This window comes from Colossoma macropomum, unplaced genomic scaffold, assembly GCF_904425465.1.
Source record: "Colossoma macropomum unplaced genomic scaffold, Colossoma_macropomum, whole genome shotgun sequence".
Lineage (NCBI taxonomy): Eukaryota > Metazoa > Chordata > Actinopteri > Characiformes > Serrasalmidae > Colossoma > Colossoma macropomum.
In genome coordinates this window covers 48,120,137-48,133,336 of record NW_023494787.1, presented here as the reverse complement: position 1 = coordinate 48,133,336, position 13,200 = coordinate 48,120,137, and the positions used below count along the sequence as shown (strand labels likewise).

Genomic DNA, 13,200 nt, shown 5'->3' with positions numbered 1-13,200 from the left:
ACTGGTTTGCTATCTGGTATCTGGTGTCGACCAGAGGAGAATGGGTTCCCCTTTTGAGTCTTGGTTCCTCTCAAGGTTTCTTCCTCTTGCTTTTAGGGAGTTTTTCTTGCCACTGTTGCCATTGGCGACGCTCATGGGTGCTCGGACCTGGATTTTTTTTTCTGTAAAGCTGCTTTGTGACCACACCTGTTGTAAAAAGCCCAGTGGCAGTGGCCCTTTCAACATAATAACATGCCTTGCCACACTGCATACATTTTTCAAGAGTGGTTTGAGGAACTTGATGGAGTTCCTCCAAATTCCCCAGATCTCAATCTGTGGGATGTGCTGGAACAAGAAGTCCAATCTGTGGTGGCCCCACTTTGCAATCTACTGGACTAAAGGATCATCTTTTTGCCACATACCACAGGGCACCTTCAGAGGTCTTCAGGGACTCCATGCCTCGGCGTGTCAGAGCTGCTTAGCCTCAATCTGTTAGCACAAGTGGCACCGATGCTACCAGATAGCCTGAACAGGAAGTTTGACACAGCAGCAGTGACTGAGGCAGACGGGCTTTGTCTGACTTTTGCAAACTGTCAGGTATACTTAATATAGAATAGCAAAACAACAGTAACAACACTGGACCTCTAAGACTGAATAAAACTGTAAACACTTGTTTCCTTGTTTTATAAGATAAAAAATAACCCAGTGTTGGAGCTTAGGCTGCCATAGTTTCACACAATGTCCCTGAGTTGGTAGCCATAGAAACTACAGAAGGAATCATACGGACAGAATGCTTCAAAACAAAACACTAGACTTTGAGAAAGAGAGAGTGAGAGAGTGAGAGAGAGAGAGAGAGAGAACCATGAGGGTTTTCTTTTGTCCACCTTTATTTAAGCTTTATTTTCCCAGTGCGACTCTGTAGATAGCCCTCTTTCAGCCTGCTTATGTAAAATCATGAAACATTCCAAATCAGAGTGAGTGATTAGAGAAAATCCACTCCATTTGATATATGAAATAAAGAAAAATAACAGTAAAACAATTATAAACACCAGTCCTCCAAATAAATGCATCAGAGTAAAAAATGATGAAACAGTGTCCAGTATAGTGCAGAAAAAAATATGGTATGCTGGCTGCAGTGCAGTAACAGCATACCACCAAGTGCAAAGAATGCAAACAGCTGTCCAACGAGCTTATTCAAAGAAGTTTTTCTAAAGCACAGTGATGTCCTGGTGCAGTGATAAACTGTTGTACAGGGTGATCGCTGTTGGCAAAGAGACCTCCTTTACCATTTCTTGCTGAATGACTATTGCTGAAGTGCTCTGCTGCAGGGGTGTGTGATGCGTTGTCCAGGATGGATAATAGTTTAAGTGTCCTCCTTTCTGTGACCACCTCAAAATTGTCCAGGGAACATCCCAAAACAGAGCCCTATATATATATATATATATATATATATATATATATATATATATATATATATATATATATATATATATAATATACAAAGATGCTGTTGTAACACTTGAATGTTTCTTGGTGTTGTCATCTTGAAATAAGCATGAACATCCCTGAAAAAGACAGCATCTACAACTGTCATCCCGAACTGTCACTGGGATGCTGTGAAAAATGTAAATAAAAACAAAATGCAATGATGGCCAAATTATTTAAACCCTGTATTTCATTGAAAATGCTTCAAAGACAACATATCAAATGTTGAAACTGATGAATTGTGTTGTTTTTTTTTTAATATTTGCCCATTTTGAATTTGATGCCAGCAACATGTTCTAAAAAAGTTGTGATGGGGGCAACAAAAGGCTGGTAAAGTTGTCCATTCATCCATCCATCACCTAAACCGCTTATCCTTCTGGGTCACGGTGGGGTGCTGGAGTCTATCTCAGCTGTCATTGGGCGGAAGGCAGGATACACCCTGGACAGGTCGCCAGTCCATCGCAGGGCAAAGTTGGTAAAGTTGTGTAATGCAAAAAAAAAAACACATGGTGGTTGATTGACAAGAGGTCAGTAACATGATTGCATATAAAATGAGTGTCTCAGAGAGGCGGAGTCTTTCAGAAGTAAAGATGAGGAGGGGTTCACCACTCTGTGAAAGACTGCACGATCAAATAGTGCAACGATTCAAGAATAACGTTTCTCAACATAAAATAGCAAAGAACTTTTGCTTTTCACCATCCACGGTACATAATATCATTAAAAGATTCAGAATCTGGAGAAATCTCTGTATGTAAGGGACAAGGCCAAAAACTATTTGTATTTGCTGGCCATGATCTTTGGGCCTTCAGACGGCACTGCAGTGATTTCACGTCTGTTTTTAATGCAGTGCCGTCTGAAGGCCCAAAGATCACGGCCAGCGAATACTGGATTTTGGCCTTGCATGCATTTTTTGGCAAAGTGCGAGCCTCAACTCATCCCGGCTTTTAAAGGACTCGGCCGTTCCTGGATGCTTCTTTTATGCCCAACTTTGTCTGCGTCACCCTTGTTAAAAAAGTTTTTGGAACATTTTACACCATTCCTAGTCTTAAATTGCCCTTTTCCCAACTGTTTTGTGGGACTGCAAAAACAAACCCCTTTAGTTTTTTTTTTAGGCCTAAATATATTGGTTGCGGTCCACATCCGCTGCTTAGGGCATGAATAGCTTTCCCTCCAAGACCGGAAAATTGAGGACAACTCTTGTTTTCTGTTGACCGCGCGGACATTTTTTGCTTTGACGTACAGGGGCTAATGGATCATTCAGTTTTTCTGTATCCTTGTATTGTATGAAGCTGTGTGGTGCTTTGTGAAAAGGCTTTGGGGATGCATTAGGCACCCTGTGCGAGAGGGGGCAACACTAGTCACAAAAGACCACTAATTCTGACGCGCGCACACTAACGCTCACTGCAAGGAGGGATGCTCATTTGCAGGAACCCATGGGGAGCAGAGCGAGAGAGAGAGAGATGAAGGAAAGCAGGGTTTGAATGGCTTTAATGCATACAAGATGGACAGGAGGTGAGAGATTGATAGAGGTGCGCTGTGGATGTGGACGCCTATATATGTATACGTGCACTGTATCACAGGTATCACGCCAACCTCACTCCTTTATCTCATTCAGACCTCGCTTGACTAGATCAACAACAAAAGAGAATAATGAAGCCGCGGCGGTTTCTGCGGGTCACATTCACAGCTTGCTCATCTGAGCGTTCGCTGTGGGAAAATTGCTCCAATTTCAGTAATAAGGTTTTGCCAGAAATTATGAAGTGTAGGTGTGTGTGAATCAGCCCTCTCTGTCTTTTTCACTCCATTTCTCTCTCTCTCTTACTCTTTTTTCTGTTCTGTTATACAGTCCCTAGTTAAAAGAACACCTCCACCTCCACTGTTTCTGCATAATGATCTTCTGTCATCTGCATAATCCAGAAGAAGTGCCGAAGTTGCAAAAGAAGCTGCGCCAGTCCAACCTCAGTGTTATTTCCTAAAGTTTAGACAGGGATCTTCTGGATGTCCTTGAGGGAGCATCAGTTAAGACTTTATTCATTAAAGTTGCGTACAGTCAGTTCAGATCAACTCAGTAAAAGCACTGTGTGCAAACTTCACCGAAGTGTTATTACTTATCACGTTTATCATTGGCGTATGCCTGTGACTGATCGTGCATCTGGCTGGACTGCGCCTGTTTTAACAGCCCGAAAAATAGCTTGTTGTGCAGTTAGTTTATCAAAATTATGATCAACGTCAATAATATCAATATAAACAACAACAACAACAACAGGAGTGAATGCAAATAACAATTATGCCTGTGGTATCATTCTTTTAGTTCAGTCTCTATACAGAGTTAGTTTGTATTTGAGTTTGAATATTATTAGAATGACCTTCCACCCAATAACTGCTGGGATAGGCTCCAGCTCCCCCAGTGACCCAGAAGGATAAGCGGCTTAGAAGATGTGTGTGTGTGTGTGTGTGTGTGTGTATTATCAGAGTGTAATTTGTGAATAGGAATTTGTAGATGTAGATTCTTCATTGGCTCATTAGTCCTTCAGCTGAGCAGTAAATATACTATAAAAAAGGTTTGTCAGTTCAACTTCAAAAACATATTGTATCCACAAACAATTTAACTGGATTAATTCTACACAGACAAACACTTTGAAAGATATCACAGCAAATTCAGCTCCCAGATAAGCTCAGTGCTGTGCTTGCATGCGAAAGAGAATTATGTGACCGGGTGGGTTTATTCATGGTGGACAACAAAAAGCTCATGAGCTGATTGCTTTAATTTTATTGGTCTACTGTACCTAAATTAAGGCATTTAATGCAAATTATATGTACAGTGGGGTCCAAAAGTCTGAGACCGTTCCTTCCGTTGCAGCTCATACTCAGATGACTCTCAGGAGGTTCTGCACAAACAGGTCCGTGCAGCTCGTGTGCAAACGGGACATTCTAAGAAATTCTGACGTTCATGTTAAAATTTCAAAGATCCTACGGATTCAAAGGTGCATTCAAACTGTTATGCTGATAATACAAATCCAATTCCAAAAAAATGTAGGGACAGTAAACCAACTTTAACCTGATTTAAATGAAAATGTATTAATTAAACGGGACAAAACAGCACAGCATATTTAATGTTTTATCAGCTGATCAGTTTGGTAATTTGTTTTGTTAAAAATGTGCTTATTCTGAGATTGATGCCTGCAAGAAATTGAGACAGGGGCAGTTTAAGACTAGAAACATTGGGCCTCGTTCACCAATATCTGCCGAAGTTTTTCTTAAATGTGTTCTTGAGAAAGGTCCTAAACTAAGGGCTGTTCTTAAAGAGCAGAACTGTTCACACCTTTGTGCTCTTGAGAGTGAGTAGATTCTGTTTTTACCTCAGAACAAATCCCAAATAAGAAAACACTGGTGAATCTCAGAATCTTCGTGAAAACTGCGTAAGTGGATTTTAAGAAGAAATTTCTTCGTAAGAATGGTTGGTAAATGAGAACCAGTGTGAAATGCTCATAAAACATCATAAACAAATCTATTTTAATAAATGGCATTTTACACACTGTTCCAACCTTTTTTGAATTGGGTTTTTATGAATGGACTTAGAAAGGAATACAAAATAGAAGCATTTTCACAAGTGGTCTCAGACTTTTAGACCCTGCTGTGTGTGAGGCTAAATTGGGGCAAGCCATTTGCAAATTATGTCAGGGGTGCTTCTAGAGTCCAGCACAGTTTGGTGATTTACCTACTAAGACACACCTAATTGCATTTGTCTGTTAATTGGTAGGTTTAGTGGGTGTGTTTAAGTAGGGAAACCTCCAAACTGTACTGGACACCGGCCCTCCCAGACCGGAGTTGTGCACCCCTGTTATGTGTGAATAAGGGACTGGGGGCAGATGCTCGTTTCCAGACAGCTGAAGATGATTCATGAGTTGCGCTCAAGTCACTGTTCTACAGCAGTTCCATGAATCAGACGTGGAGTAGTTCTGCTACTCCAGTCTACACGCATTGCTATGCAGCTTGATGAATAACAGCCATTCAGTGAAGAGAAATCTGAAGGTTGAATTTGAGCTCCTTGAGCAGCTGTTACGATAAGATACCGTTTCGTGGTCGGAACTCATTGTGTTAGCCAGGATTAAAGGTGCACATATAACGAGGTTTGAATTGAATGAAACAGATGTGAGATGGTGGATCTGCCAAGGCCACTCTTGGAACAAATGAAATGAAAAGGAATTGTGTGCATTTGAGAGAGAGAGAGCGGAAGAGCGGTGAGGTAGATTATGCAGGGATGTGTTCATTATGCTACACAAAGGAATATCAAAGGGGCAGCATATGGGTTAATGTGCATTCACAAGGTGAAGGTTCACAATGGAGTCTTTTGTCACTCCCCACAAGGCTGTAATCCATCATACTAGAGTGCTCTGCTGAGACAATGACCCTGTCTTTGTCTTACAGCTATGGGCATATTACACGTGATGTAATATTGATCAAGCGAACATGAAAATTTGCATTTAGATACTTTCTGTAGATACTTTTAGCATTTAGATACTTTCTGTACAGTGAGTATCTGTAGAACACTGAACAACTGCACTGATCATAAAAATACAGATTTAGACCAATTATAAGAGTCTGTAAACAACAAGCACTGTAAGTGCATAAACTGCATAGTCAAGGCCTTTTCACACCAAGTTCAGTGTTTTTTTTTTTTTGAACGAAAGTGGAATCGCTTCAGGTCTGATGTATGTATTTATTTTAATTAATTGTTTGCAGTTCTTACCAGACTTGACACCAGAATACCTCTAAATAAATAACAAAGGCTGTAAACAGTCACTAAAAAGCATCTGTACAACATATCGGGTCCTATTAAATATTTTACGCAGCATCTCAGTCCGTCAGTTTTGTACCCCTAAGGGGCCGTGGTTAAAAAAAAAAAGTTAATGACATTGAATTCCCTCGCAAAAAAATGTGTTCTCTCGCGTTTAACCTTGACATTAAAAAAAGGCTGTTTTCCCAGTTTCGCCGGTTTGTGCTGAGCTTATTCAGCTGCTGTTCTCTGCAGTGTCTGTAAATGTAGCTTTTACTGCACGAGGACACTCGATCTCAGTTTCAGTTTGAGTCACTAAGAACAGAATCATCTTTGATTTTGAGAAGCAACACGTCTTTATATTTCAATCCAAGATCAACATAAAATTCAGTGAGCTGCTTCATGTCTGAGCTTAAGCAAAGCACAGCTTTTCCAAGCGAATGCAAACTGTTTGCATCATAATACAAAACATTTGCGAGGGAACGCAATGTGATTATTTATTTATTTATTTTTTATTTATTTTTTTACCACGGCCTCTCAGGGGCTCCCTAGTTTTGGACTTTGACATGAAAGATGGCATTAATATGCATGTTAGTTTTGTGTTTTTATAATTGTCTGTAAATAGTAAAAATCCATGTTTTTTTCAACAATATTTAAATAACAGTAGTTTTTTTCTGTAAAAAGTAGTTTTTTAAGGAAAGGTTTGGTTTGAAGTTTTAAGGTTTCAAAAAACCGTTCAGTCCTCACTCCATACAGTCCGTATTTGGAAACTAAGCTGCAAAAACAGCCTGTTTTGAATTGATTGTTACATACATCCACCTGTTTAGCCTATAGCAGTTTAGCTCCACCCATTCATTTCACATTCTAAGCAGTGTTTCACTTCTGAGAGCTTTTTGAATGAGTCACAATACAATACAGCCAATCATAACACAGCTCATTTACATATAGCGGTCTTAAAGGCACAGTAACAAAAGCAGCCGGCTTAATTCTACAGGATTAAGACCATTTTTGGGCCAGTATGACAATATTTATCATTATTGTGATGAAGTACACTCTAAAAAGTGATGTGTTAAATAACAGCACACTCAGTTATGTCACCTGTTTTAACACTTTTTGTGCCATATTGTTTTAAATTCATATTCATATGAATTTAATGAATCACATGAATGGTTTTAAGTTCATATTGTGTTAAAAGTAACACAGAATTTGTCGTCTCCAACTGAACACACTGATGTGTCTAGTTAGAGACAGAATATGTTGTTCTTTTTAACACCTCTATCACAATATGTTTTTCTGAGCATATCGTGGATGTTGTCAGTACTAAAAAAACACTTCCTAACTGAATGTTTGATTATTGTAAAAAACTTCCTGAAGTATCGTGATATAGCATTTTTCCATATTGCCCACCTTTACGTAAAACAACACCAGTGTTTTAAGTGAAGCTCAGGGGAAAAAGTAAAATACAAGAAAAATGTAAAGGATGTCCCCTTTACAAAATCATTACCTTGTTTTTGAAAGTCTTTTTTTAATATGACTAAATTTTTGTTGGGGCAAAGTTTTACTCACAAGTGTGAAAAAAAAGGTTTGTGTATCTTAAAAAAGGCTTTAAGTATCGTAATGTTATTTTTTATAGGTTCAGCAGTGCAGTATAACTACAGCAGGCCTCCTGAGAGACAGTTTCACAGGCTGATTGTTCTGTGCTCTGTTTGTAGACCCAATCTACTTCTGGCAGCAGACAGAGGAGGACGTTACAGTATGTATCCGTTTGCCAGAGGGCACCACTAAAGATGACATACGCTTCAAACTCTCGGTGGACTGCTTGTGTGTTGGCGTGCGGGACTACGCGCCCCTGCTGGAGGGTCAACTCTTTGCCCCAGTGGACCCTGAGGCCAGTGTCTGGACCATTAAAGATGGCAAGAGGTGGGAGATGCATCTTAATAAGATCTCTGTTTTACTGTTGAACTGATGACCCACTGTCATCTACTCTATGGAGAATGAAACGATTGAGATTTTTAATTAGCATGTTTTATTAAATAATCAAATTGAAACAGTTTTTCCAACTGCAGTTGATCAGCCAAGACATGTTTGGTGTCTGATGTTATTTCGCCCCTACCATTTAGCCCTTAGGCCCTTAGGCCTCCGTTTTGTGTGTTCATGCCTAGGGGGTAGGGTGTCCCGATTCTTGTTGACATAGAGGGGTAGGGTGAAGTGTTAGGACTACGTGACCCTCCAAACGGAGGATTTTCAGAGTCATACTCCAAACAGAGAGTTATGATAAAAAAGAAGAACTGGCAGGATGGCTGAACAAGAGACCAAAGAAACCCACAAATGTGAGAATTTTCTACATTAAAAAATTACGATAACCACTGTATTATCTCAGTTTAATGTTGTTCCAGTGTATTATGGTCTTTTTCTTCATAACAAGCATAAAAAATCGCTAGTAGTGCTGATGTCTCTGTAACTAGTTAGCTAAATTTCTTGCCCGACCTTGAATGGAGCAGTTCTGACGCCTGAAGCGTCAGAATGTAACTGCTGCACCTTTTAAGGTGGAACGGAATAATTCTAACAGGAAGCTGGTGAATATCTGACTTCAGCTTCATATCACTGAAGAATTAGGGGTGGGTGATAATAAATAATTGCCCCCCCTTTGAAGTCATACGATTCCCTAAATGTAAGTAAAGCCCAGCAGTGAGGAGCTGAACTTTACCCTCCTCTGCTGTCACTGCAGACTGGCAGGGTCTCCTACAGAGCAGCGCTAGTAGCTGTTAATGAAGTGATGTTCTTTTTATTTAAGGGTCTCATTTCAGAGGAGAAGATTTCATCCACCACCCCTTATAACTCAGTCCAGGGGCAAAGTGACACTCGAAAACAGGGGTAGGGGTAAAAATAAGAAATGGGATTGGGCCTTAGTCTTAGTTTACACTGGAGACACAAAGGACACTCTTCTCAAACTCTGTTGAGTTTTCTAAATAATATGAAATTTCCTATTAAGGATGAGCCGGAATTTTGGAGAAGCTTAAAAAAGTGAATAGTAAATTCTGTCTAATGTTATAAATTATTATGTTTAGGAATCATGATGTGTCTATACTTCACCAGAGGGCAGTTAAGAGCCTGCATCTTATGTTTTGGCAGGAATTTCTTATCTGTTTAATCCAAAGATGGAAAGGCTAGTCTACCACACATCAGACAAGAACCTCCGTGCAGCGGATAGTACAGAGAGCAGCTGTAGCATGTAGAAAGAAAAAAGCTCAGATTAACAACGTCAGGTTAATTTTGCACTCTACTCGTGCAGATTTAATGGACTAAAACTTTCATTATCATTTACTGAATTTTTAACATTTGGTGTAAGCCAGCTAACTCTTGACAAACTCTCCATTCCTGAGCTGGTATGAGGTGGTACAAAGCCACAGTACGTCTTGGCCAATAACTAGGGAGGCAGCGATTATGGGAATCGTGAGCCGATGCCAATAGCTGGTATTTTTCATGTATTTATCTTCCGATACAGAAACAGAGACATTTAAAACATGACATGCAGAAATCGGGGCTACATGTACCTGGATTAGAATTACATAGAAATATAAAATTTATTTCTGTGGGGCTGCAGAGGAATATACCGTAAAAGGCACGTCTGATAATCTGAGTCGATATTTGCAGTTTTCTAATCGAAGTTCGCACATAAACTTGCTTCCTTGCTGAAGACAGCTATTTGTGACGAATGTGCATTTCTAACACAGCAATGAATGAAAAAACACTTCTAGCTCAACTTCCCGCCGACAGCCTTACTGGACTGGTCAGCATATGTACGACATGTCCGGTGCAACCAATCAGCACACCAGTAGCCTGTCTCAGTGTCGTGCCTACAGCATTACTGGATTGGTCGAAGCATGTTGAGTACACGACGAGTACAATCAAACTCTAATGTGTGTCGTCTCTGTGTTTGTGTGAGAGATGTGGGTAACGAGTTGTACGAGCAAAAAAAGAAAAAGAAAGCTGTGTCTGCTCTTGCTTCTACTCCGAGCATAACATGACCTCACTCACTCTGGCTTGCAGCCTGAGAGGATGGCTGTGTGTAGATTTTCAAGTTTGTTGTGATGCACAAGTTCACTGTAGCCAGACAAACTTCTGCATGCTACTCGAAACCTAAAAGCAGCATATTTGAGCCATTTAGTGACTGTGCATGGGAGAAAACGCAACACAGTGAAAGCGCAGTGTGCAGACGCTTCTTTATTCCTTGTTTTGGCACATTCCTGCATCTGTAAACTAATTTTGGATATGTGAGCCTTTTAGCTCTGCATTGGCACATTTACATTTTACAACTAGTAATACATTCACTCAATAATCCGATAACTGCAGAAAATCAGATTTTGTCAGTAATCCGATCAACACGGTTACATGCACTTGGGTAATAAGATAATGGGGAAACTCCAGGTCTACATGAGTCAGACAGTAATCAGATTTCTGCTTTGCAACCGGCCAATAAACTCACAGAAGAAGACGTGACGTAAACGTAACGTAAAACTCAAACTTCATACCACAGCTTTTTTTTTTCAACATCACACCACTTTACCTGAAAATATGAACATAGATCATCTAGAAGATGAAGAATATTCAAATCCTTTATTTCGTGTTTGGTTTCAGCACCGCTCCAACAGTGTTTCGCTGTGTCTCGCGAGATCCACCGTCTGATCTCGTGCATGCACAGACTGAGAAATCGGAGTACGAGTTTACATGCACTGAGAAATCTGATTACTGAGCTAAAATTCAGCTTCTTTATCAGATTTCTTAATCAGATTTCTAGATCGGAGTATGATGTTTACATGACCATTTTAATAATCGGATAACTGCAGAAATCCGATTATGATCGGATTATTGAGTGCATTTATACGCACTCAGTGTTACTTATGCAGCGAAACGAGCTGAAGACTTAATGAAGCAGTCTTGATGGTAACAGATAAAGCTTTGCAAGAATAATAATGTAATAGTAATGAAAAATTAGTTATAATAATAATGAGACAAACCTTAGACAATACACGCTATTCATTTAATTACATACTTTTTTAATATACATTATTGTTCATACTGTCTGGGTCCTTCATGCACTTCATTGTTTTAAATTTTTATGGTTCTGGAAGATTTTTATTACCTACTACCTATTTTTCAGAGTTATTTACAAGTTATTATTTCTGTCTCGTCAAAGTTTGGTTTTAAAGGTTCGCTGTATCTTTAATGATCATTTCCAAACATTTATACTGCCTGGAAGCTTTATGCTTTTAATTTTTTATAATGTTCAGATGTTTAGTGTTTCATTAAACGTTATGTTCCATTATTGTTCGTTTTGTGTAGGAATTGAATTTCTGTTTGTTTTCACACTGTATTTATGAGCAGTGAAATATGGCCCCAATTATCAGTTAATGCTCTTCTTCTTTACTAATAATCAGTATGAGCCCTGAAAAATGCATGTCGGTGGATTTGTCGAGTAAGGCCTGGTCAAATTAGCATTTGCCAGCATTTTTTTTGCAAGTGAAGTTGCATTCTTTTCAGTGGCATTTTTAAGTTTAAGTGACCCGTATTAGTATTATTAAATTTCACCTCTGCATTTAACCCATCCATGCAGTGAAACACCACATACACACTAGTGAATGCACACACGCTAGGGGGCAGTGAGCACGCTTACCCGGAGTGGTGGGCAGCCCTATCCATGGCGCCCGGGGAGCAGTTGGGGGTTAGGTGTCTTGCTCAAGGGCACTTCAGTCACGTACTGTCGGCTCTGGGGATCGAACTGGCAACCTTCTGGTCATGGGGCTGGTTCCCTAACCTCCAGCTCACGACTGCCCCCAATGCTGAGGGGGATGAGTTTAAATTAATTTCATGTGCACAATTTCACATCAAGTTCATCTTTGGTGAACATCGACACTCAAATCCATATCTTCTCCTAATAGCGCTGCTTCACTAGCTGTGTTGACCTGTGTTGATGGGGCGGGGCTTGATATAGCAGCACTGAAAATCCAAAACAGAGAACGCTAATTTAACCAGCATCTAAGCGCAAACCTTTAAGCACTGACTATAAATAAACTTATGAAAGGGAGACTAATAGTCAGTCGAGAGACTCTGTTGTTTTCTTCTACTTTTGTGGTTTTACTGCTTGTTTTAGACAATTTAGCCAGCTTGCTAACTGGAATGTTAGCTTCCTGGCTAACTGCAGCTGCACACAAGTCACCCCACTGTCGCCAACTACACCAGTTATTTCAACTTTTTTTACTACATGTCAGTGACTGGGTTGTACTGATTAAAGTACATGTAGTCTATGGATTCTTTCATGCATTATTCATTTGATTCACCTCTCCATTCCTTCCAGTCCTGACATCTCCTCTCAACCTATTAACCACTAATCCACGGCAAACCATGTCATCCTCCAGCGTCTCCTCCATTTTCATGTTTATGCTTTTGAGGCCCTCGATTCCACTGGAGGCCCCTTGATGCCTCTCCTGGAGTCTATGTCTCTGTTTGAGTGAGTGTGGTTGTGATTTGCATTTGGTTAGAATGCAAATATCTATGAGGGACATCTACACCTTTGTTTATTAGAAATGTGTACTGGAAAGCCTCCATGCTGAAGTGTACTCACTCTGAAAACATGAAGAAAGAACACCATAATCAATAGAATACATTTCCGCTCTGGCTCTCTTCCAAAAAAAAAAATCTGGCCCCAGAAGCATTCATTCATTCATTGTTAGCCAGGGAAGCAATTGAGAAGTATTCCTTAGATCGATAGGAGAACCATTATAGTCACTGAAAAGATGGAAAACATAAATCAAACAGATGAAATCTACAGTGTGGTTAAATAATCTGTATGTGTGTGTGTGTGTGTGTGTGTATATATATATATATATATATATATATATAATATGTATACACACACAATGAGCTTGTTTCTAAGCTCTTTGTCCATTTTATCAGCTCCA

General features: G+C 39.8%; 1 protein-coding gene across 1 annotated transcript in view; it reads left to right on the top strand.

Annotated features, from left to right (window-relative positions):
• Positions 1 to 13,200, top strand: part of nudcd1 (NudC domain containing 1) — a 55,091-nt gene that overhangs the window by 22,747 nt on the left and 19,144 nt on the right. Inside the window, exon 6 of the mRNA XM_036567659.1 lies at positions 7,954 to 8,161. Coding sequence (XP_036423552.1) covers positions 7,954 to 8,161 — 208 coding nt within the window. The remainder of the gene's footprint in view (positions 1 to 7,953; positions 8,162 to 13,200) is intronic.